General features: G+C 42.0%; 1 protein-coding gene across 1 annotated transcript; it reads left to right on the forward strand.

Moving 5' to 3' along the window:
• Positions 1–1,637: 1,637 nt before the first annotated feature.
• Positions 1,638–15,588, forward strand: gng13b (guanine nucleotide binding protein (G protein), gamma 13b). The gene is made up of 3 exons (XM_033971344.2): positions 1,638–1,899; positions 14,255–14,381; positions 15,090–15,588. The coding sequence occupies exons 2-3, from the start codon at positions 14,284–14,286 to the stop codon at positions 15,193–15,195; spliced, it is 204 nt and encodes a 67-aa protein (XP_033827235.1). The 5' UTR covers positions 1,638–1,899; positions 14,255–14,283; the 3' UTR covers positions 15,196–15,588.
• Positions 15,589–22,804: the final 7,216 nt, after the last annotated feature.

The following is a 22,804-nucleotide window of genomic DNA, read 5'->3' on the forward strand; positions in this document are numbered from 1 at the left end:
CATCAGGACATCATCCGCAAACAGCAGAGATGAGATCCTGTGGTTCCCAAACCAGACCCCTGGCTGCGCCTAGAAATTCTGTCCATAAATATAATCAACAGAATCGGTGACAAACGCCACCACAACAAAGTCGATCATCGACCTCCTGGTGCCACGTGCACCGATGGACACCCTTGTGCTCCAACATGGTGTTTGTTGCAGACAAACCATGCCTAGCACAGACGTCCAATAACAAAACACCGCTTGGATTGAGATCAGGGAAGCCATTCTTCTCAATTACGCCCCTCTAGGTGTCACTGTCCTTACGCACATGGGCATTGAATCCCCCCAGGAGAACAACAGAGACCTCGATCAGTGCACTGTCTACTACCCCTTCCAGGGACTCCAAGAAGGCTGGGTATTCTACACAGTTTGGCCCATAGGCCGCCACAACAGTGAGAGACCTGTCCCCGACTCGAAGGCACAGGACCCTCTCGTTCACTGGGGTGAACTCCAACATGAAGCGGCTGAGCTGTGGGGCAATAAGTAGGCCCACACCAGCTTGCAGCTGTTCTGCGTGATCAACGGCAGAGAAATGGAGAGTCCAGCCCCTCTCAAGGAGTTGGGTTCCAGAGCCCAAGCTATGCGTGGAGGTGAGACCGACTTTATCTAGTCAGTAGCACTCAACGAGCTCAGCCCCCCCCACGCGAGTCCGGAGATCCGTTCGTCGAGGCCCCCGCCTTTGACTGCCGCTCAGATCTCCATGCACTGGTCAATTACAGATCCTCCTGCAGGTTTGGATCCACGTGAGGACGGCCCCACGTCGCTCCTTCAGGCTGGTGGCCTGGCGACCAGCTGCTCGACACCCACCACAGGCCTGGCTCCAGGGTGTGGCCCTGGTGACGCCAGTCCGGGTGACATAGTGAACCTTGTTCTTGCACTCGTCATAAAGGGCTTCTGAAAGGCTCTTAGTCTGACAAATCCCCCTGGACCTGTTTGCCAGCTATATTATCATGGGTGACCCTACTAGGGGGTCATCCATGATAATATAGCTCTCAGGATCATTCGGGGGCTCAAACCCCTCCATCATGTTAAGGTGGCGGTTAAATAAATATCATTTTTAATTAGGTAAAAATATGCTTACTGCAGGCTTCTAGGTTACATTTATTAAAGATGAAAATCACACATGGTGTAATTGTATGTTTTTATTATTATTTAATGTCCCTGTGTAAAATGTCTCTTAGCGTTTGTTGATTATTGCTATTATCCTCAACAGTTATTTTAGATAGGCCTATTAGTCACTATTATTCTGATTCATAATTTCAGTCCTAATCTGGACACCATTCCTGTGTTCATTTTTCAACTTTCAACAACCCTTTTTTTATTCCGCTTTAAGACATTTAAGTGCCCATATTTGGCCACAACTCGTGCGTATGGGGCAAACACGCTCGGATAGAGTCTTCAGGCTCATCTCTATCCCTCTTTGAATCAGCCCACCCCTTGAGCTGCGTTTCCTGCACTCAACGCATCCTCAGGGAACCACTCCGTCTTTCCTTTCACTAATCTCCCCCTCACGCAGGCGCACGGACACACGCGCGCGCAGCTATATGAGTCTCCAGTTCGGACGTGGATACAGAGGCACATACAGAGGCAGATACAGAGGCAGCAGCAGCAGTCAGCAGCAGCAGGCAGTGGAGCTCCAGAGCGCACGGTCACCTGTCCACGCACCGCGCACAGGAACATTACAGACGAGCGCTCCGGACAGCGTCACACCGGCTCGTTACGTCGCCTTTTCTCCGGAGACTGCAGCTTTTGAGCCCCCAGTTTGTACGGTGTGGAAGATAACTACGACCGAAGATCTTTCGCCTTTGGAAATACAAAATAACGCGAAGAGAAGCAACAGCGTTCAGCATCAGTGAGGTATTGCTATTGAGATTTTTACTGCCAGAAGCCCATTATTTTTGATAATCAAGCCTGGTTACATCATAGAATATATAAGAAATTTACGTCTAAAAATAAATTACACGTTTACATGCTATGTTACATAAAACTTTATCATAGGTGTATCAGTGAAATGCATGCTGTTTTACATAATATAAAGGCAATACGGGTGTACAAATAGTTAGAAAACTGAATGATAAATACAAACTCTGGCTTGGAATGTACTTCAGAGACAAAGCCATAATAATAATAATAACAATTAGTGTCAATAAGTTATGAATGGCATTTTTAGGATTTCAATAATGTAATGTCTTTCAGTAAATTCATATAGGCTACTTTAATCTTGATAAGTTTGCTGCAACCTTGGCAGTCCATTTATCCCATACTTGGTGCTCCCTGTGTATTAACCCAATGACCCAGAGCTGCCCCCCACCCCCCTATTTGTAAAAGCTCAGAGACAGTCTGTTAAGGTCGCTGTTTACAATCTTCCTCAGATTAGCTGCACCAAATACTGTCTTCTTCCCTGTCTTTTTTTCAGCCGGTCAGAGGAGCAGGCTATTTTTAGTCTCTATTTACAATGCAGTAGCTGTAGAGACAGGGGAGTCTGCTCCTCACCTGGATCAGGCTTCTACTGTTCACACATCTCCAACAATGGGACAGTGACAATCAGATAATGTGAATTGTGCTATTGCAGTGTGATAGAAGATTATAAGTCTAAAAATAGCAGTTGGTTTGCTTTGTTTTTACAGTTTTTGTTAGAGTTCTGCCAGATGTTTGCTGTGAAGCTAGAAAAGGCTAAAAATAAGTTGGCTTAATTGCCACAAAGGGAGTAATCATGGTTAATAATCAATAATAATGTTTCATATATTTTTCTTTTCACTCATTCATTTATATCCCCCTCAATCTGGTGCATTTTTCATTCATTACTGGCTTGGGTTTAGCTGCTGCAGCTGCCCCTCTGTGCCTACATTCATTGAGACTAATATCAAATACACAGTCTCACTAACTGCCATTGCCACCTGATGTGTCATTGTGCTTAATGCTAAATAAGAACTGCCTGGGAATTGACATCCTCTCAAAAACTACACTTCCTTCTTTCAGCTACAAAATTAGAGCAACTAAACAGCAAAATTCAGTAGATGGTAAATAAACTGGCAAAATCTTTTTCACACAAAACAACCAAGAAAGTTGATTTATGTAAGATTTTGAATAGACTAAAAAAGATTTATTCACCAGTAGTTTAATTTACAAATGGTGGGGCAAAGGGCAGAATGAGCCACTAATGGAAACAACCATGTTGTTTAAACTAGTAACTGAAATCAAACAATTAACTGTCAGCTCTGCCTGTTTAAATCATGAAAGAATAGGTTTAGTTAAAGATCTACTGTGTAACTTTTCTGGTTCACGGCCTGTCATGTGCTCGGCTCGATGGATTTGCTTTGCTTAGAATCTTTCACAGTATGGCATTACACTTACTCAATGACTAGGCCAATAAGTGTAAGATATATGTTTAATGCCATATTGTGTGTAACATTCCAGGCAAGGCAAAAACTCTCTGTAGAGACAAGCAGATGGCAGACCCCAAACGTAAAAATTACACAGTGGATCTTTAACTAAAATATCCATTGGTTTCTTGATTCAAATGGCTGTGCTGGGAAAAGTGGACAGTTGCTTGTTTGATTTCAGATACTAGTGTAAACAACATGGCTGCTTCCATTAGTGGTCCTGCCCTTTGCTAACACAATTTGCAAACCACTGGTCAATAGCTGTTTTTTTTTAATATAACATTAGCCAGCAATATATCACATGAAACAATTTTCTTGCTACTACTTGCCTTTTTCCATTATTAGTTGACACTCATATTACTGTAGCGCCACCTGTCCCTCTCATAGACACTACTTCCTACTACACTACTATCCATCCATCCATCCATCCATCTTCTTCCGCTTTATCCGGGGCCGGGTCGCGGGGGGCAGCAGTCTAAGCAGGGACTCCCAGACTTCCCTCACCCCGGACACGTCCTCCAGCTCCTCCGGTGGGACCCCAAGGCGTTCCCAGGCCAGCCGAGAGACATAGTCCCTCCAGCGTGTCCCTGGGTCTTCCCCGGGGCCTCCTCCCGGTGGGACATGCCCAGAACACCTCCCTAGGAGGCGTCCAGGAGGCATCCTAAAGCAGATGCCCGAGCCACCTCAGCTGGTTCCTCTCAACGTGTAGGAGGAGCGGCTCTACTCCGAGCTCCTCCCGTGTGACCGCGCTCCTCACCCTATCCCTAAGGGTGCGCCCGGCCACTCTGCGGAGGAAGCCCATTTCAGCCGCTTGTATCCGCGACCTTGTCCTTTCGGTCCTGACCCAGAGCTCATGACCATAGGTGAGGGTAGGAACGTAGATTGACCGGTAAATCGAGAGCTTCGCCTTCCGGCTCAGCTCCTTCTTTACCACAACGGACCGATACAGCGACCGCATCACTGCAGAGCGCTGCACCGATCCGCCTGTCAATCTCCCGCTCCATCCTTCCCTCACTCGTGAACAAGACCCCGAGATACTTGAACTCCTTCCACTTGGGGCAGAGACTCACCACCCACCCGGAGAGAGCAAACCACCTTTTTCCGGTCGAGAAACCATGGCCTCGGATTTGGAGGAGCTGATTTCTCATCCCAGCCGCTTCACACTCGGCTGCAAACCGCCCCCAGTGCCTGCTGCAGGTCCTGGCTCGAAGAAGCCATCAGGACAACATCATCTGCAAACAGCAGAGATGAAATCCTGTGGTTCCCAAACCAGGCCCCCTCCGCCCCTGGCTGCGCCTAGAAATTCCTGTCCATAAATATAATGAACAGAACCGGTGACAAAGGGCAGCCCTGGCGGAGTCCAACATGCACCGGGAACAGGTCTGACTTACTGCCGGCAATGCGAACACAGCTCCTGCTCCGGTCATACAGGGACCGGACAGCCCTTAGCAAAGAGCCCCGGACCCCATACTCCCAGAGCACCCCCCAAAGGACACCACGAGGGACACGGGTCGAATGCCTTCTCCAGATCCACAAAACACATGTGGACTGGTTGGGCATACTCCCATGAGCCCTCGAGGACCCGATGGAGAGTATAGAGCTGGTCCAGTGTTCCACGACCAGGACGAAAACCACACTGCTCCTCCTGAATCCGAGGTTCGACTATCGGTCGGATTCTCCTCTCCAGTACCCTGGAATAGACCTTACCGGGAAGGCTGAGGAGTGTGATTCCCCTGTAATTGGAACACACCCTCCGGTCCCTCTTCTTATACAGAGGGACCACCACCCCGGTCTGCCATTCCACAGGCACTGTCCCCGACCGCCACGCGATGTTGCAGAGACGTGTCAGCCAAGACAGTCCCACAACATCCAGAGACTTGAGGTACTCAGGACGGATCTCGTCCACCCCCGGAGACTTGCCACCGAGGAGCTTGCCAACCACCTCAGTGACTTCAGCCAGGGTGATGGACGAGTCCGCCTCTGGGTCCCCAGTTTCTGCTTTCCTCCTCGGAAGACGTGGACAGTGGGATTGAGGAGATCCTCAAAGTATTCCTTCCACCGCCCGACAACATCCCCAGTCGAAGTCCAGCAGCTCTCCACCCGCACTGTAAAACAGTGTTGGTGAAGCACTGCTTCCCCTCCTGAGGCGTCGGACGGTTTGCCAGAATCTCTTGGAGGCCGTCCGATAGTCCCTCCTCCATGGCCTCCCGAACTCCTCCCAACCCCGAGTTTTTGCCTCTGTGACTGCCCGAGCCGCGGCACGCCTTGGCCCGCCGGTACTCATCAGCTGCCTCAGGAGTCCCACGAGCCAACAGAGGCTCGATAGGACATCCTTCTTCAGCTTGACGGCATCCCTTACTTCCGGTGGTCCACCACCGGGTTCGGGGATTGCCGCCGCGCCAAGCACCACAGACCTTACGACCACAGCTACGAGCAGCCGCATCGACATAGAGGTGGAGGAACATGGCCCACTCGGAGTCCATGTACTCCACCTCCCCCCCGGGATCAGGGAGAAGCTCTCCCGGAGGTGGGAGTTGAAGACCCCCCTGACAGAGGGCTCCGCCCAGACATTCCCCAGCAGACCCTCACAATGCGCTTGGGCCTGCCAGGTCTGTCCGGCTTCCTCCTCCGCCAGCGGATCCAACTCACCACCAGGTGGTGATCAGTTGACAGCTCAAGCCCCTCTCTTCACCCGAGTGTCCAAGACACGCGGTCGGGAGGTCAGATGACACGACAAACAAAGTCGATCATCGACCTCCGACCTAGAGTGTCCTGGTGCCATGTGCACCGATGGACACCCGTGTGCTCGAACATGGTGTTTGTTATGGACAAGCTGTGACTAGCACAGAAGTCCAATAACAAAACACCGCTCGGGTTCAGATCGGGGAGGCCGTTCCTCCCAATCACGCCCCTCCAAGTGGTCCACTGTCGTTACCCACATGGGCGTTGAAGTCCCCCAGGAGAACAACGGAGTCCCCGGTTGGTGCACTGTCTAGTACCCCTCCCAGGGACTCCAAGAAGGCCGGGTACTCTGCACTGCTGTTTGGCCCGTAGGCCGAACACAACAGTGAGAGACCTGTCCCCGACCCGAAGGCGCAGGGACGCGACCCTCTCGTTCACCGGAGTGAACCCCAACACGCAGCGGCTGAGCTGTGGGGCAATGAGCAAGCCCACACCAGCTCGCCGCCGCTCCCCGCGGGCAACGCCAGAGAAATGGAGAGTCCAACCCCTCTCAAGAAGTTGGGTTCCAGAGCCCAAGCTGTGCGTAGAGGTGAGGCCGACTATATCTAGCCGGTAACGCGCAACCTCCCGCACAAGCTCAGGCTCCTTCCCCCCCCAGTGAGGTGACATTCCATGTCCCCCAGAGCTTAGTCTCCATGTCCGGAGATCCGGTCGTCGAGGTTCCCCGCCTTCGACTGCTGCCCGGGATCTCTCCGCACCTGCCCCTCATGGCTCCTCCCGCAGGTGGTGGGTCCACGGGAGGACGGCCCCCACGTCGTTTCTTCGGGCTGGGCCCGACCGGGCCCCGTGGGGAAAGGCCCGGCCACCAGGCGCTCGCTGCCGAGCACCCACCCCAGGCCTGGCTCCAGGGTGGGGCCCCGGTAACGCCAGTCCGGGCGACGTAACTGGCCTCGTTGTTACTCTATTCATGGTGGGCTACACTACTATATCATGTGGATATGATGGTAGGGGTTAAAGGTTAATCTGGTGCAGCTTTTGACCTGAATAACCACGTGACCTACATATACCTCTCCCTCAAAGCCCCCCCCATCATCCATCACCACACAATCGCTGCAGTCCCCAGACCTGTTTAGACTGCACTCAATATTTTTCAGTGCAAATACTATAATCCATGAATGGCAGTATCTCATTAGCGACAAGTAAAGACAAACTCAGTAAAGGAAAACAATGGGAGGTTTGTGTTTTTTAATAGGTTCACGAGGCATCATAACATTCTAGGATCCCTCCCTATAGTTTAAAATTGAGCTGGAGGATAAGTCAGAAGTCTTTGGGGGAATTTACTCTTTAACTGTCAGATTAACCTGGTTTATTCATATCTCAATTACTGGGTCTATTCCAATGAAACAAACATAAAGATCACAGTCTTAACAATAAGATTCAATATTCAAGGATCATACGTTTGGATATTTCTCCCATAGAGTTACGTGAAACCTATTATCTTTTTGGTGGCCATTCCTTCAGAACCCCTGACCACAATATTAGAAGATGACACTATCCATGGGTTTCAGAATGATGAAACATTAGGACCACAACAGTTAAAAACCATATATGGTTATGTATGGGAAAGGTCCTTGCATTGTTGCCTATAACAGGAAAATGAAAGCCATGAATACAGAAATGAAACAAAAATTGCTGCAGATTTACAGTTATAATATTAGTTAACCAGATTGCCTGAATATGAAAGTTTGAACCCAGCCAACCCCTGCCACATCCTGTGAGCGAGATGCACATCTCCTAATGACAGTTGGTAAAATGCCAGTGGAAAAAAATATTAGTAACATAATTATCCCATTGGTCTGTAGGGTGGTCTCTATGAAGTTCAACTTATGACTAAAGATGGATATAAACAATTTGTCTGATTGTGACATTTATTATGACATAGGTTTAGTTATGGAGTCTGTAGCAATAACAACATAGTCCCTTTGTAGCATTTATAGAGGACACATGTTCAGATTTTACATAAATTAATGTTGCCTGTTAATTAGTTATTGTTAAAGTGCATATGACAGATTAGACTCCTCTGTCAATGAAATATAGCTAACATAAATATTAAAATCTTGCCTAGTTTTTTTTTTTTTTTTTTACTTTTATAATTTTGGTGACTTTTGTCATTTCCGGTCTTTGTTGGACAGGGACATCAGATGTGACATAGGCTCTGTAGAGATGTCATTACTACTATCTAGCATAATGTTCACAAAGGCTAAAACTTGTCTAAATTACACAATAGTTATGATTTGACTAATAAAAATAAATGGCAGCATATTCAGTTTGTTTAATGAATGATTAAACTGCCAGAAAAATGCATTCCTTGCACATAAGTTATCCCTGCATTTTGGATGGAACTGTCCATGACATAGATAGAGGTATTCCGTTTTAGGGCTTACCACTTCTTCGTGTATTTTGTACTTTTCTTGTACTTTCTTTTTTCAACAGACTGATGCTTAACTGATGTAAAACTATGATAAATATTTACCACAGCTACTATCCCACTAAACCGTGTAATATAAAAACATGAAAGCCTGTCATATGCACTTTAAATCCATCCTCTTGGTAAATTTAATTTAGTGGAGGCAGTAGAGGACACTGGAGTTGGGTTTGCTCAGCTTTTAATGAACTGATGTCTGTGATGGAGAAGACAAACAGACGTGTGTGCATGGGCTTGACAGTGTGACAGAAGAGGACAAAGGAAAGACAGACTGCTGATGATTACAAGTACACAAAGGGATATTAAAGTGAATTTTGCAGTCTAGATATCTAGAATCTTGCAAGTCTAGATAAATTACCCCACAATATTCTGTACCTCATTAATCTGCAGGTTTGTTTGGCTGGATAAAACTATGAGAAAATGATGCCCTATCACATGCTCTAGAGAATTGAAGAACAAATTGAAGCAGGCCAAAGAGTTGTAAGAAGATCACTGAGGGTGGAGCTCCAACACAGGAGAAGTTTATTTAAAATCAGTACGGGACCCGGAATCTGAAGATATTGTGATAGCATTTCCTTTAATTGTATTTTGTATCTGGTTCAGTTAGTTAAAGGTTCTCTCCTCGATTTCTATTTGAGCAAATGTATTTGTATGTATTTGAGCAAAATTATTCTCGCCTCAGCACAGATATATTTTGTACATTGTATAAGCAGTTTTTGAGGTCAAAAGAAGTCTACTGTGTGCTGTCCTCATTTATTTTTTAAAGTGTTTGGTTTTATTGTCCTGTAATCAGGCAGTGCACGTTAGCATGATAGTAGGCAAAACTCTCTGAAAGCTGTGAAAAGCTCTTATAATATCATCATGGTGAATAATTAGGATGCTCTGAATACACCTGGCTTCTATTGATCATCACATATGCTAATGACTTTATATGATATAGTTAGAGATCTTACCCTCAACAAAGATCCTTTTTTATATATTCTTCCCAAATGTCAGAATCAGTGTTTCCAGATAGGTTTTTATGCCCAAAGGTATGCTACATTTCATTGTCACTGTACCAAGATGCTTTCTACAACCACCTTTTTTAATAGTAAAATGGATGTACAGTGTTTTTCGTTCGAGTATCTCATTTATCATGACTGTTGATATCTCTCTGGAAAGCATTGCACTACTGATTTGCTCTTTGGTTTTGTCACAAAGCCAGTTGACATCTAGTTTAAATGATTTCCACAACCTTAGATACAGTTTAAATATGAACTTACATATTATGTTGTTATGTAGACGATGATCATGGCAAACCAAGTGATAACTGAATATCATTTTGGGGCTTCTGAGGAGGCACTTACTTCTGCCTTTATATTATATTATACCTGAAAGACAAAACAAATGAAGTAGAAAAGAGGGAAGGCTGATTCAAGTTAATCGATTAATTGCAACTAATTGATTGTTGAGATAATTGTCAACTAATTTAGTAATCCAATACTTGTTTATAGACTATACACAGACTCTAAAAGATGCCATGTGCCAAGAGAACAGGTTTTATAAAAAATAAAATAACACAGGACTTTTTGTTGAAAAAATAATGTTGCCTTTAAATATACTTGAGTGTCCATGAGCTGGATCACTTTAGGCTCATCTGGATCAAATTTCGTAAAAATCTCACTCACTGACCTTTCACAAAATAAACAACTAATCGATTAATTGTAAGAATTACTAGATTAATTGATTAGCAAAATAATCCGAGCGAGACTGAGGGAGGGACATGTAGGGGTGGTATAAATAAGGTAGAGACAGGAGGGGCGTGTGTGAAATTAAGACAACTGGAAACTTATCTTCATTTATTTTGGCTACTATTTAGAAATGGAAAAATTTATCGTAAAAATGGTTTATTAACTGCCAATTCATTAGTCCCCTGCAAAGTCAGTCACACATCTAAAAAAAAAAAGACAAAATACTTCTAAAACACTATTGATACGTCATGTATACTGCACTGTAATAAGGAACAACATGTACTACAAGTAGTCTTTTCACTATGGGCCTTCCAACTCAATAATATATCAGCAGATTGCATAGCCAAACAACAAACTAACAACAGCTTTATTTCTTATCATTTCAGTGTTATTCTCAAGTACAGTATGTAGTAGAAAGTACACAACCAGATCAGTGAAAGAGATGTGAAGAAGATATGGCTGACTCGTGTGAAACCTGAGCTCCCAATGACCATCCCTCTGTCTCATATCAAACACACTCAAAGTACAGTAGAGTATTGTCATGTAATAAGGCACCTGGTTTTCCCCCTGTCACCACAAAAGACTGCACTGGCCAGTAAACCAGCGATGTATGAACACACTGGGGCTTCATGAAAAAAACAACATTCTAACTCTAATTTACATGCACACAAACATACACATACTTAACAAAGGGAAGCTATTATGTTTTCAACTGTCATGAATTGTGGACAAAAGATGGTGGTGGATTTCCATTGATGAATACTTCCAGCTAAGTACTCCTGATCAGGATCCTGGCTAAAACCGGTGTAGGGTCCCAGAATTAAGATGCTCACTGCTTCTAAGAGGTTGCATCAGTGGCGTTGAAGGATAGGTGTAAACTTGCTTTATCTTAGCTATTTATGTGTTGTTTTATTAGTGCCATATTCTGAAGATTTGAACAGTCTGAGTGGCTGTTCTCTGCCCTTACTCCCACTATTGCATAATGCCTTTTGATAGTGTTGTTTCAGTGAGATATGGATGGTGAGAGTACACCAGACAGGGTTGGACTCATTCACACTAAAACAGCAGAGGAGAGAGAAAGGGTACAGACTACACAGTGGAGTGGATACACAGCGTGGGTGAAATCTAACTGAATGCTTTGTAGCTAATATAAGCTCCATTACATTAGCAGGACATCACTGACATTTGTAACAAGATTAACATTGCCATTTCTCCAAATGATATCATATTGTCCCAGCAAAGCAATTCATGTTCTGATGAAGAGATAAGCTAATGGGCATGTTTTAAGATGAAGGGGGAACACAACAATCCAGATAAGAGGAACACAGCGTTTTAATCAAGAAGGACAAGGGGTGAAACAATTTAAGGGGACAAAAAAATCATCTTTAATAAAATTTTAGTTGTCTGGCTATTCCAACATAAGCAATATAATGTGTCATAGCTCCATTACAGGTTTTTATATTATGCTTAGATCCAAACAGATACATGTTTAACTGTATAGGAGTTCCTTGTGTAATAATATCATTCATAGTTTTGATATTCTGTATGTGTGGAATGGAAATGCTAATAGTTGTGTCTAAGTGTACGTCTGATATGTCACAAACCTATCTAACACCAGATTGATATTAGGGATTGACCAAAATGCCAACAAACCTATCTACAACCATATTTCATTACAAACCCATCAGCAAGCTGTGTGGTCACATTTTGATCAGTGCCCTCTTCACACAAGAGTTCAAATAAGCTAAATGTCTTTCCTTAGGTCAGGTGGCCAACCGAATCGAAATATCATCTTATGTTGGAGATTCAAGGCCGATAGCCAATACGCCAAGAAAGTGCAGTTATTGGCATGATATATTGGCCAAACAATATATCATTAAGCAGTCTATCCCTAATTGATATGTGTTTGAATTGATATGTAATTGAATTGAGCTCTTCATATTTATCAATCTGGAATGACTCTTGCTGAGATTGGTCCAGCCTCTGAACCACTGGCAACAGGCCCAATCAGTAGAAGCCTTATCAGAAGGATTATCATGAGTTTGTGAACTAATATTGTGAGGATTCAGCTTACTGCCATGTACATTTTAAACTGAATTGTTGCAAATGTTTTTAGTCATCTGTACAATGCATTTTGTTATAAAGTTCATACAACCACATTCTCTGACATATGATACAAATTGTTCTTCTTATCCATTACAACATTTATGAAAACTTAGGCCAGTATCTTCTGTCATTTCAGAAATGGACCCCAGTCTGTCTCTGTATAGTGGGTTAAGACTGTAAGACTAAGACTGTGGCTAATTACATTTCCTCACTACCTGCAGTGTGGATGAAATGGATATGGTCAGTTAAAGTGCATATTACTGACACATTTGTCTTTGCAGCATACACGAGGGGAATACTAATCACAAATCAGTGCACTTTTTAAAAGTAATTCTATATGTATGTACATATGTGTTTGAAATGGTCAAATGTTCAACAATTGCTAAAATGTACATAAACCTGGAATGCATTTTACATAACCTTTGATCATTTTCCTGGATAAATGGAAAATACAGCTCACCTGATGTTCAGGGGGGTTATGCCCTTGGTCTGAGCTTTTATGTCAGGCACTTAAATCAAAACAATTACCTTCATATGTGCTACTATGATGAATGCTGCACTAAGGACACACACATGCCAGTGGTTATAATGGCCTACCATGGCATAATAACTATTTAGATTTTGATTGAGAGAAGATGTGGAAGAAGGCACCCATTGGCATAGTACATGTTATCCTTTTTGTTGTATTAATTCAATTCAATTTCAATTCAATTCATTTATTTTTGTAACGCCCAAAATCACAACAACAGTTGTCTCGAAGGGCGTTCATGTTTTGGTTGATGGGGGGAACCGGAGTACCCGGAGGAAACCCATCCAGACACGGGGAGAAACATGAAAAACTCCACACAGAAAGGCCTGGGCGACCTGGGGATCGAACCAAACCTTCTTGCTGTGAGGCATGAGTGTTGCCACTCACTGCCTACACACAAAAACAAGATCAGCAACAGAGTTGGCACTTTAACCTCACATCCCAGGCCATGTGGCATTTATTGGTTGGATTTGAATGTTCTCCTTGTGTACAGACACATTCTTACCAATGGGGCAGATTTTCCCCAAACTAATATATGCAGCCCAATGTTCAGCAACTTAACTGTACATCACTGCATTGCGGGTGCACACTGTGTCTGACAGTTTGTCCTAGTGGCATTGAAAAGAAGAGATCAAATGCATAACAAATTTCCCTATTTCCCTAGAGTTGAAGATTAGCAGCAAAAAGCTAGAGTTCAAATCCTGGAGAAGTTTATTTACCATCAGTATGGGACCTGGAAACATGAACCCTCAAGACATTGTGATAGTACTGTCCATTCCAGTGTAGTCTAGTCAAGTCTGGCCATACTTCCATTGTAGGGAATATTATACCTCTGATGACGTAGGTCAAGATAAGAAAGCGCTGGCAGTGTGGGGCGGGCACATTACAGAAATGCAATTTCTCTATCACCTATGAGTACAATAAAGTTTACCTTAGCTTTGATTGATTGTTATTTTTCTTCTTTTGTAAATGTAATGCTTGTAATAGAAATTCTATCTGGATCCAAAACCAGTTAGTAGAGTGATCCAGAAGTTGGCAGTTCAAATCATGCTCTTAAAAAAAACACCATTGGTAGAGCAGTCAGATCCACTGACCCACTGGTTGGCAGTGTGATTCCAGCTCCCACAGATGAATTATGTTGTTGCATTCTTGGACAAGAAACTTAATCCACCTCACCTCTGCTGTGTACACTGGTGTATGAGTGTGTGAGTGTGAATGGGTGACCTTGAAGGTAGAAAACCGCTATATGTTTGGTCTTACCATTTACCCTTCATTAATGCTTTACTTTTATGTCCAGGTGGAAGAAGCCTACATACACCTGCAGACATGGATGAGATGGACCTGCCCCAGATGAAGAAGGAGGTGGAGAGCCTCAAGTACCAACTGGCCTTCAAGAGGGAGAAGTCCTCCAAAACAGTCACTGAGTGAGTTGCATTCTTATTGGTTAAAATAAAGACAACTCCACACCAGATTTTTGGAGTCATGAAAACACACTGACAGTGATGAAGATGGCATTGATCCTATCATTGATTTAACTGTAGTCAAATGTCACACAGCTGCTTATGCTGACATGGGAGCTACTTGATCCTCAATGGGAATGTTTTCTATAGAATTATGCAGGCTAATTTATGAAAGATGCATGCCTTTATGTCAGTATTCATGTCCACTGGAGTACTGATTCATGTCCACTGGAAATCAGCCAACTGATTTAGATTATGTAGTAGTGTAGTGTAGACTTAGATATAGAGAAGACTGAAGCTAAGCTACTAATACTAAATAAATAACAATAAATAATTGCAGCAGGCATGTCCTGAAGCTTGGATCTGAGATGGTTATGTATCTGGATCACTGGTCCGCTTCAGGCCATCCAATACAATCTGTCATACAGCTATGATCTCATATATCTAGATTGTTGTACACCCTTTTACTCCACATAGATCCATTTTCTGATTTCACATTTCTAAGTTGATAGCATCTTTCTTTTATTAGAGGTAGACCTTTAAGCCTTTAAGTAACCGATTCTGTCGTCCTCTTACTCCTTCCCTAGTATGGAAACAAAAATAGGAATGTTGAACTGTCGACTGAAATTTCATAACTCTCTGACATTCTTGTCTGTGTATGTCCAAAAATAGCCTTGTGAAGTGGATCGAGGAGGGTGTCCCCGATGATCCTTTCCTCAACCAGGAGCTCATGAAGAACAACCCCTGGGTGGAGAAGGGGAAATGCATCATCCTCTAGGACCCCCCCTTCCCCATCCACGGTGACCTTTCAACTCTAACCTCGCTTCCCCCGCACACCTGCAGATAACCCTTGACCCTGCAGGACATTACCTACATAACGTCTCACCTTGAATGTACGACAGCTGATAGTCCTTACCCTTGAAACACTTGTACACTCCATAATATGTAAACATGCACTACTCGCACACACCCTTACCCTTATATCATGTATGGAGATATTTATGCACAGTTTAATTGTATTTAATTACAAATGAATTACTTGGTTTTGATACTTGAAGCTTGTTAGGGTCCATTTGGTCAATAGACTTGGTACTATAAAGGTTTTATGTCCATGAGTGCATTTACATAGATTTGAGTGTTCTAGTTTTAAAATGAATCAATAACACTTTATAATAACTACACCTAATTATCCTTTATAAAACTTGAAGAAAGACTTAATATCATAATGAACAAATAGTTTATTAAGAATGATTTAGGCTTCGTAACTACTATTTGAATACCACAACTGACTGTCTCCTAACCCTAACTTCTAACCTCTTAATTAAGTACTTCTTAATAAACTTCACTATGTTCACTATGAATTTAATCTTTCTTCATGCTTTAATGAGGCTAATTATGTGTTGTTATTATAAAGTACAACCAGTTAATTCTGTGGTTAGTTGATTCAGTAGCAAAGTTAAAGTTAGCATGAGGTGCTTTTGCTACTGCGAGAAAATATATATAAAACTAACTCCGGGTCTGACACAGCAACTTAGAACTGTATCAGCTTTTAACATTCCAAAGTGGTTAACAAAACACTCCTTTATACAGTACAAGCACCAATACCTTCTTGAAGTAAAAAAAAAGCCTCCTTAACTTTCATACTAATCTAAAAAGATATATGACGTAATCATTTGGATACTCAAATTGTAAAAGCACTCTACTGAATCAATGCATTGTAACTGCCTCAAGATACATTATATGCCTTATGTGTCATGACTACAGTTATATTTTGCTTATGATCATGGGGCATTCATTTGGTACTTGTCATAAAGCATCATGGTAGAATCAATTATTAATTTACAAATTGATGTATTTGGCTAGTTCATTAAAAAAGAATGACAACAAATCATTCCTAACTACATTGTTGATTGCATTGTCCTAGCTAGTTTCCATTTATGTTAGCATACATTACACTACTATTAGCATGGCCTATAGCGACTTTTACATGGCGACGATGAGATCAAGCTTTGTTTCACTTGTGGGTCACTATGTAGTTCCAGGAGATTGTCCGAGCAGCTTTTTGTTTGTGTTGTGAGTCGGAATGAGTTCCCATGGGTGCCCCCAGCGTCCTTTTACTGTTCCTGTCCCTCCCTTAGCTACGGTCCCAGAGGATGCTAAACACAAGCTAAACCAACGCAACAAATGTACACACACTACAGCTCTCTCATGTACAGACGGAGCCCTTTAACTTATTGACTATTTATTTATTTATTGAGGATATATTTGGTTTGTCAGTGCAGCCATCTTGTTTTTCCTCTTTGTTCCACATTACTCCACACAGTATCACATCTACTGCCTTGTACACGGTTTCCTTAAACAGAATGTAAGTGGCATGAGCATTACAGCTGACCTCATAACTGCTCTGTGTGTGAATACATGTGTTTATTTAGATATAATGTAGACTAGACTTCAGTGTTTAATTTGCATCAGTTTCCACCACCATGTACTAATGAGATGGGGTACCTACACCCAAAATATTTCCATGAATACAAGTGATATTTTACCACTTAAAGCCAATGAATTAGTCTTAGCACCAACAAAAACTAGGCTATATAATCTTGCTACTCAATCTCTATGTAGTTTGGTTCACCAAATAAATCACCAAATTGTATTTCATTGATCAAACTTCTAATCCTTATATTTTTGTAGTTAAGAAATGTTGCAAGTGATGCATCATGACATAAGAGCTATAAACCATCAGGCTTTAAATAGCAATTTCATTGTAAATTACTGAACTATTTAAACAGTGCCCCAACATTTTGTAAAGAATTTAATTACTGGTGGTGGAAACTGGGCTTACTTTGCATGGCACAGGCAGCTTTAGGGCACCATTTGAGGCATTCCACTCACACAAGTCCCTACTGAGCATCTGTATGAGATGAACTGTGGAGGGAGTGTGGGAATCTCCAAACGACTTGGGACAGGGAAGCCTCCATCATCTCGGGTCACTTTCATAATGTACATTTTACTTTACCCATATCCCCAAAGACAAATGCTTGCATAATGTAAGATCATAATGTCAACTAAAAATACTGGCATTCAAGACCAAGCCATTTTAAAAGTCCCACTGTCGCCCCTATTTTAGTATAGTATTTTACTTGTGCAAATATGCGCTTCACCCCTTTACCTGTGGTATGCTATTTGTTTAGCTTGTTAACATTGGAGTTGGTCGGGTGACTGCAGCTTTGTGATTAGATTGTATGTGACATTCCAAGAAAGCTTCATGATAAATGCATGAGCTGGGGCTTTTTAGTGGCTTGACATGTTAAATCTGGGTCCAAACCTTTCAATATTCCTTCAGTTTTAAAACAATATGTCCCATATGAGGTGGCAGGCCTGTCCATGTCCATTGATTTCTGTTTCACTTGATTGAGTTTTGATATTTTCTGAATTTTGTGTTGTATGTATGTTGTAACTATTATATGACATTTAAATAGCAGCATATTCCCTGTGAGAGTGCTTTGGAAAACTTATGCATCAGAGCAAGTCCTAGTGTAATGAAGAAAATGAGCAATAAAGCAGAAACATTTTTTATTGAATGTTTTACAACAAACATTTATTAAATAAACTAGAGGATTTTTGGACACTGGTCTTGTGTGTGTTAATTTTTCATGTGCTCCTTACTTGGGTTGATCAATATGCATGAATGCATTACATGGTATTGTAAAAACAACAACAGCAATAACAAAAAACTCACATTAAACATGAAAATGCACTTAAAGAAGTATTTCTGGTTCGTCCATATACTTAATCTTTTTGATACGATGCTTCAATAACAGAATAACAGAAAAATAGAATGATGAAGTAGCGAAATCAAGAAAAATAGAAGATTGTGTTCTTCTCTATCATCCCCACAGCTCCTGCTCTCATAAATAATTGACCAGGCAAGATATGGCCCTCTCAGCATTTTAGTCTGCAGGCAGACACTGACATACACTTACAGACAGTTTCTTATAAGATACTAAATTAAATCTCAGATGGAACCTAGCCTTTTGCATGTTTGTGTTAACCTTTAAGACAGAAGCAGAAAACATTGATAAACTATGGACCAAATATATTACTGATGTTATCATTGGTGTAACAAAGCTATAAGCAACTTTCTGTAAAAAAAACAAAAAACAAAAAACTGACTGAGGTAATCTATTACTGCACTATAATACGGGCCACAAAATGCCCAGGTCAGGCCCAACTCAATGCTTATAATCAATAGAGGAGATTTACAGTAATATAGCTTACAATGACATGATAAGTGATCTTTGTAACCAAATCTCAAGGTACAATAATAACCTCACAGTAACATATCTGTTCCGCTTGTGCTGTAGTCAGAACTACTATATTTGTTACAATCCAATAAAACTGAATATTCAATGGCTCCAATGAGCATGGAGTATTTTTAAACCATGACACACGACATAAACATGTAGTTTTTGACCCACTGCCGTACCAACACACACAGTTCAGTATTGAAGAAACATATTTAATTGTTGATTATGATAAGACTACATGCCATTTGTCTGAACAACCATTTCCAGCCCCCAATGATTTTGACAACAATATTGCATTCACAAAGCTAACTTTTCTAAGGGTGTGTCTGTGTCCCATTTGTGGGTCAGCCCCCCCTCACATGCTCTTGCTAAAGCACTCAATCCCTCTCACTCTTCCTGTAATCCTCCGCCCCATTGTCCTTTCCCCCTGAAATCCTCTTCAGACCATCAGCTCGTGCACAGGCCTCCTCCAGCCGTCTGTCTGCTCTGCTGCTAGGCTAATGCACTCCCCCCCCCCCACACACACACACACACACTCAGATTACACTTCACCCAGCAAAACATTCATGTCTAGAGGGTATAAAGACTAATGGTTTACTAGCATGTGCCAGGATTAACAATTGGACCAGCAGTGAAATAGTTCATCCATGAACTTTGACCCAAATTCAAATGTAGGAAACAAAACACTGAACTTAACTGTCAACTACCTTATACAGCCTAGGCCCAGGCTTTCTCAATGTAGCTTATTCCATGCAAAGAAAGTCAGTCTGGTATTAATTCACAGAGGTTTGATTTCCCTACAAGACCTATTATATTGCGAAGTTTCTGTCCTCAAAACAGTCGAGATAGCAGTGGTTTGAATTACTTAAAAAGTGATGTTTTTTGCAATGCTTCCCACTTCCCACTATTTTGAAAAGGTCCGATATAGCCTACCCGCTGGCTTCTCTCATGGGGAAGAAAACTGACATACGCAAAAATCCTGTTGGGGTTGTTACCACTGATCAGTTGTATTGTCACTAAGGGAGAACACAATCTTAATAGACATAAGTCTAATTTAAAGTTAAATTAAACTTGAAATTAAGGCACAATTCATACACAAAGTAATTCAAAGTGCAGAATAAGACAGACATTAAAATCACAATACAAACAAATCAAAATTTAAATAATCATCATAAAATTAACATTAAAAGAGAAGAGTGTTGAATAAAACCCTTTCAGTCATAGGCATAGCTAAAAAGAACCGTTTTCAACCTGGATTTAGACATTGTCAAAGTAGAGGCTTGTCTCACATTTTCTGGTTTTAGCTGCATAAAACTTAAATGCTGATTCCCCATGTTTAGTCCTGACTCTGGGCACCAGCAGGAGGCCGGTCCCTTAAGTCCTCAGAGTGTGAGATGGTTCATATGGCACTAACACGTGGGAGATGTTCTTTGGTGCCAGGCCATGCAGAGACTTGTACACAAGCAGAGCTGCTTTAAAGTCTATTCTCTGAGCAACAGTAAGCCAGTGCAGAGACCTGTGCACAGGACTTATGTGCTCGTACTTCCTGGTTCTATCAGGACCCAAGCAGCAGCATTCTGGATGTACCGCAGCTTTCTTAAGGATTGTTTGGAGAGGCCAGTGAGCAGGCTATTGCAGTAGTCTAACCTACTGGAGACAATTTTTCAGATGGTAAAAAGCTGCAGATGTTATTGATTGATGTGGCTGTTAAGGTTCAACTCTGAGTCCTTTACTACCCCTAGAGTTCTAGCCTGATTTGAAGGTTCTAGAGAGAGAGACTCGAAGTGACTGTTGACATTTTCTCTTTATTTTTGTGGCCCAATTAAATCATACATTGTTAGCTTGTTGTAACAGTTGTAACATAGTGGTTCAAAGGTAGACCCATTTTAGTATAGTCATAATATATTTATTATATTATATTTTCCTCTTAACCATTATTACCCTACAAAATTATCAAAATAATAACTCTCAGCTCCTAAAAGTCATTTCCTAGCATGTGCACGGATTAGGATTACCAAAGGGACAATAACCCCATCAGTGCTCACAGTTTGAGCGCTAAAAGAAGCTAGGCTAATCGTTAAGGCTTTCTCTGCTGGTGGTAATCTGTGGGTGTATCTACCATCAGTGTCAGGGCGACTGCTCTCTGTGTCGCGGCCGTCACCACATGCCCATAATCTCACCACTAATCCAGATTTATGAATGCACTTTTCAGGTTTAAGAGAATATATGCCACATGATGGGTCAGCCATACATAATATTATGTGCAGTGTGGTAAAGCTATGTAATAATTTATGCAATAGTGTGTAGCATAGATATGTCCAGTCTTTTTTCTTATGGGTTATGGAGGAAATAAATCATAGCATCTTTGGGGCTAAAACTGAATGTATGGGGTAAGAAAACAAAAAATATGCACACTATTGGTGGTTTTATAAAAATTTGTAAAGAAAAGGAAAGAAAGACTTTTATGTATGATGTATACTTTATCTCCAAGGGCACCAGAGAGCTGCCAATCGGTCTGAGCTGGTTTTACTGGTGGATTATGGGTCACAAATCCACACATCCACACATCACTACAGCAAAAGTTAATCCAGACTCACTAAGAGGCTATGACAAATGGTTTCTGGTCAACGTCTTTCTAAAGTTAAGATTTAGTCATTTGCGTCATGGTATAAATAGCAACAAGATTACATTACAATGCCATCCATCAACATGGCACTGAATATAATGCAGTGCGAGTATCAAACTTCAAAATAAAAAGGGTTGTTCATTAGCCCTGTCTCAAAGTGCTGTAGGTGGAAGTAACCAACAGGATGCTAGGCTACTGCTGATAAGGCTACTACTTGAAAAACATACATTCGTACACTGAGGGGGTCACCTCTCCACAGATCTAACCTGTAACCTGACCTTGACCTTGGTGGGACCTACTTGCCACCATTGATATATTTAAAATTAATGCCATACAGTGGAACATTCTAGGCAAAACAATAACATCTCCCAGGGGTCAGGCTGTTGGCTGACGCTCCCTCAGAAAAGTTACATAGAACACCTTTAAACTGGAATTTCATCTAAAATGTATACCGTTAACATCTTGTAACAGAAATACCACCACTGTTACCTGATGTTATAAGCCTATTTAAAACTACAGTGGAAATGTGCAAGAATGTAACTATAACACGTCAATATCTGCAATGGTACACACTCTATCAACAGCAGATCATTTGAACCAGGACTACTCCGCTCACAACCAAGATCAATATTTACCACGTCCGTAAGCATTGTGTGCACATCAGGGGTCACTGGAGGAAGGGAGGGCAACGGCGTTGTGCTGTCAGTAAAAAATATACAAGATATGGAGCTGTAGATTTGCTGCATCATTTCTGTTTTTCTAAATATACTGGATTAGATGATAAATTCTTGTATTACTTGTATTCCTAGTCTGTTTATTTAAATTTTCTTTATATTACACATATGGTTTGTCATGGTCAATGGATCAAAACATTTTGAAAGACTTGTCATAACGATTACTATATTGAATTATGGTTCAATAAATTATAGAATGAACAATATTTTTAGGGGCTAATTTTTCTCATGTTTTTTTTTTTTTTTTTTTATTGCACTAACAGCAACTCTTAATTTTTTTGTAGCACGTTAGTAACATTAGAGCGGTATAGGATCAAATGATAATCTAAGAGATAAATATGAACATTGCACATTGTGGTTCTTCTTACTATTTATTTAATGCAGCTTCGTTTATATGCTTAGGGTTGACTGTGTTGTTCGCTGGGGCCACTGCCAGGGACAGACAGAGACTGCAGCGCATTGTGCGCTGTGCTGAGAAGGTGATTGGCTGCAGCCTTCCATCTATACAGGACCTGTACGTCTCCAGGACTCGGGGGCGAGCAGGCCGTATAGCAGCTGACACCTCTCACCCTGGACATGGACTATTTGAGCCACTTCCCTCTGGCAGGAGGCTACGGTCCATTGGGACCAGAACCTCTCGCCATAAGAACAGTTTCTTCCCCTCTGCTGTTTGTCTCATGAACACTTTATAACACCGGTCACTTTAATAAGCCACTTTGC

This window comes from Periophthalmus magnuspinnatus, chromosome 8, assembly GCF_009829125.3.
Source record: "Periophthalmus magnuspinnatus isolate fPerMag1 chromosome 8, fPerMag1.2.pri, whole genome shotgun sequence".
Lineage (NCBI taxonomy): Eukaryota > Metazoa > Chordata > Actinopteri > Gobiiformes > Gobiidae > Periophthalmus > Periophthalmus magnuspinnatus.

What these genes read in the sequence shown, in the direction of transcription:
- gng13b (XM_033971344.2), top strand. Translation starts at nt 14,284, where the DNA reads ATGGATGAGATGGACCTGCCCCAGATGAAGAAGGAGGTGGAGAGCCTC. An exon ending in TCCTCCAAAACAGTCACTGA is followed by an intron (nt 14,382 to 15,089) that starts GTGAGTTGCATT and finishes GTCCAAAAATAG; the next exon opens with CCTTGTGAAGTGGATCGAGG.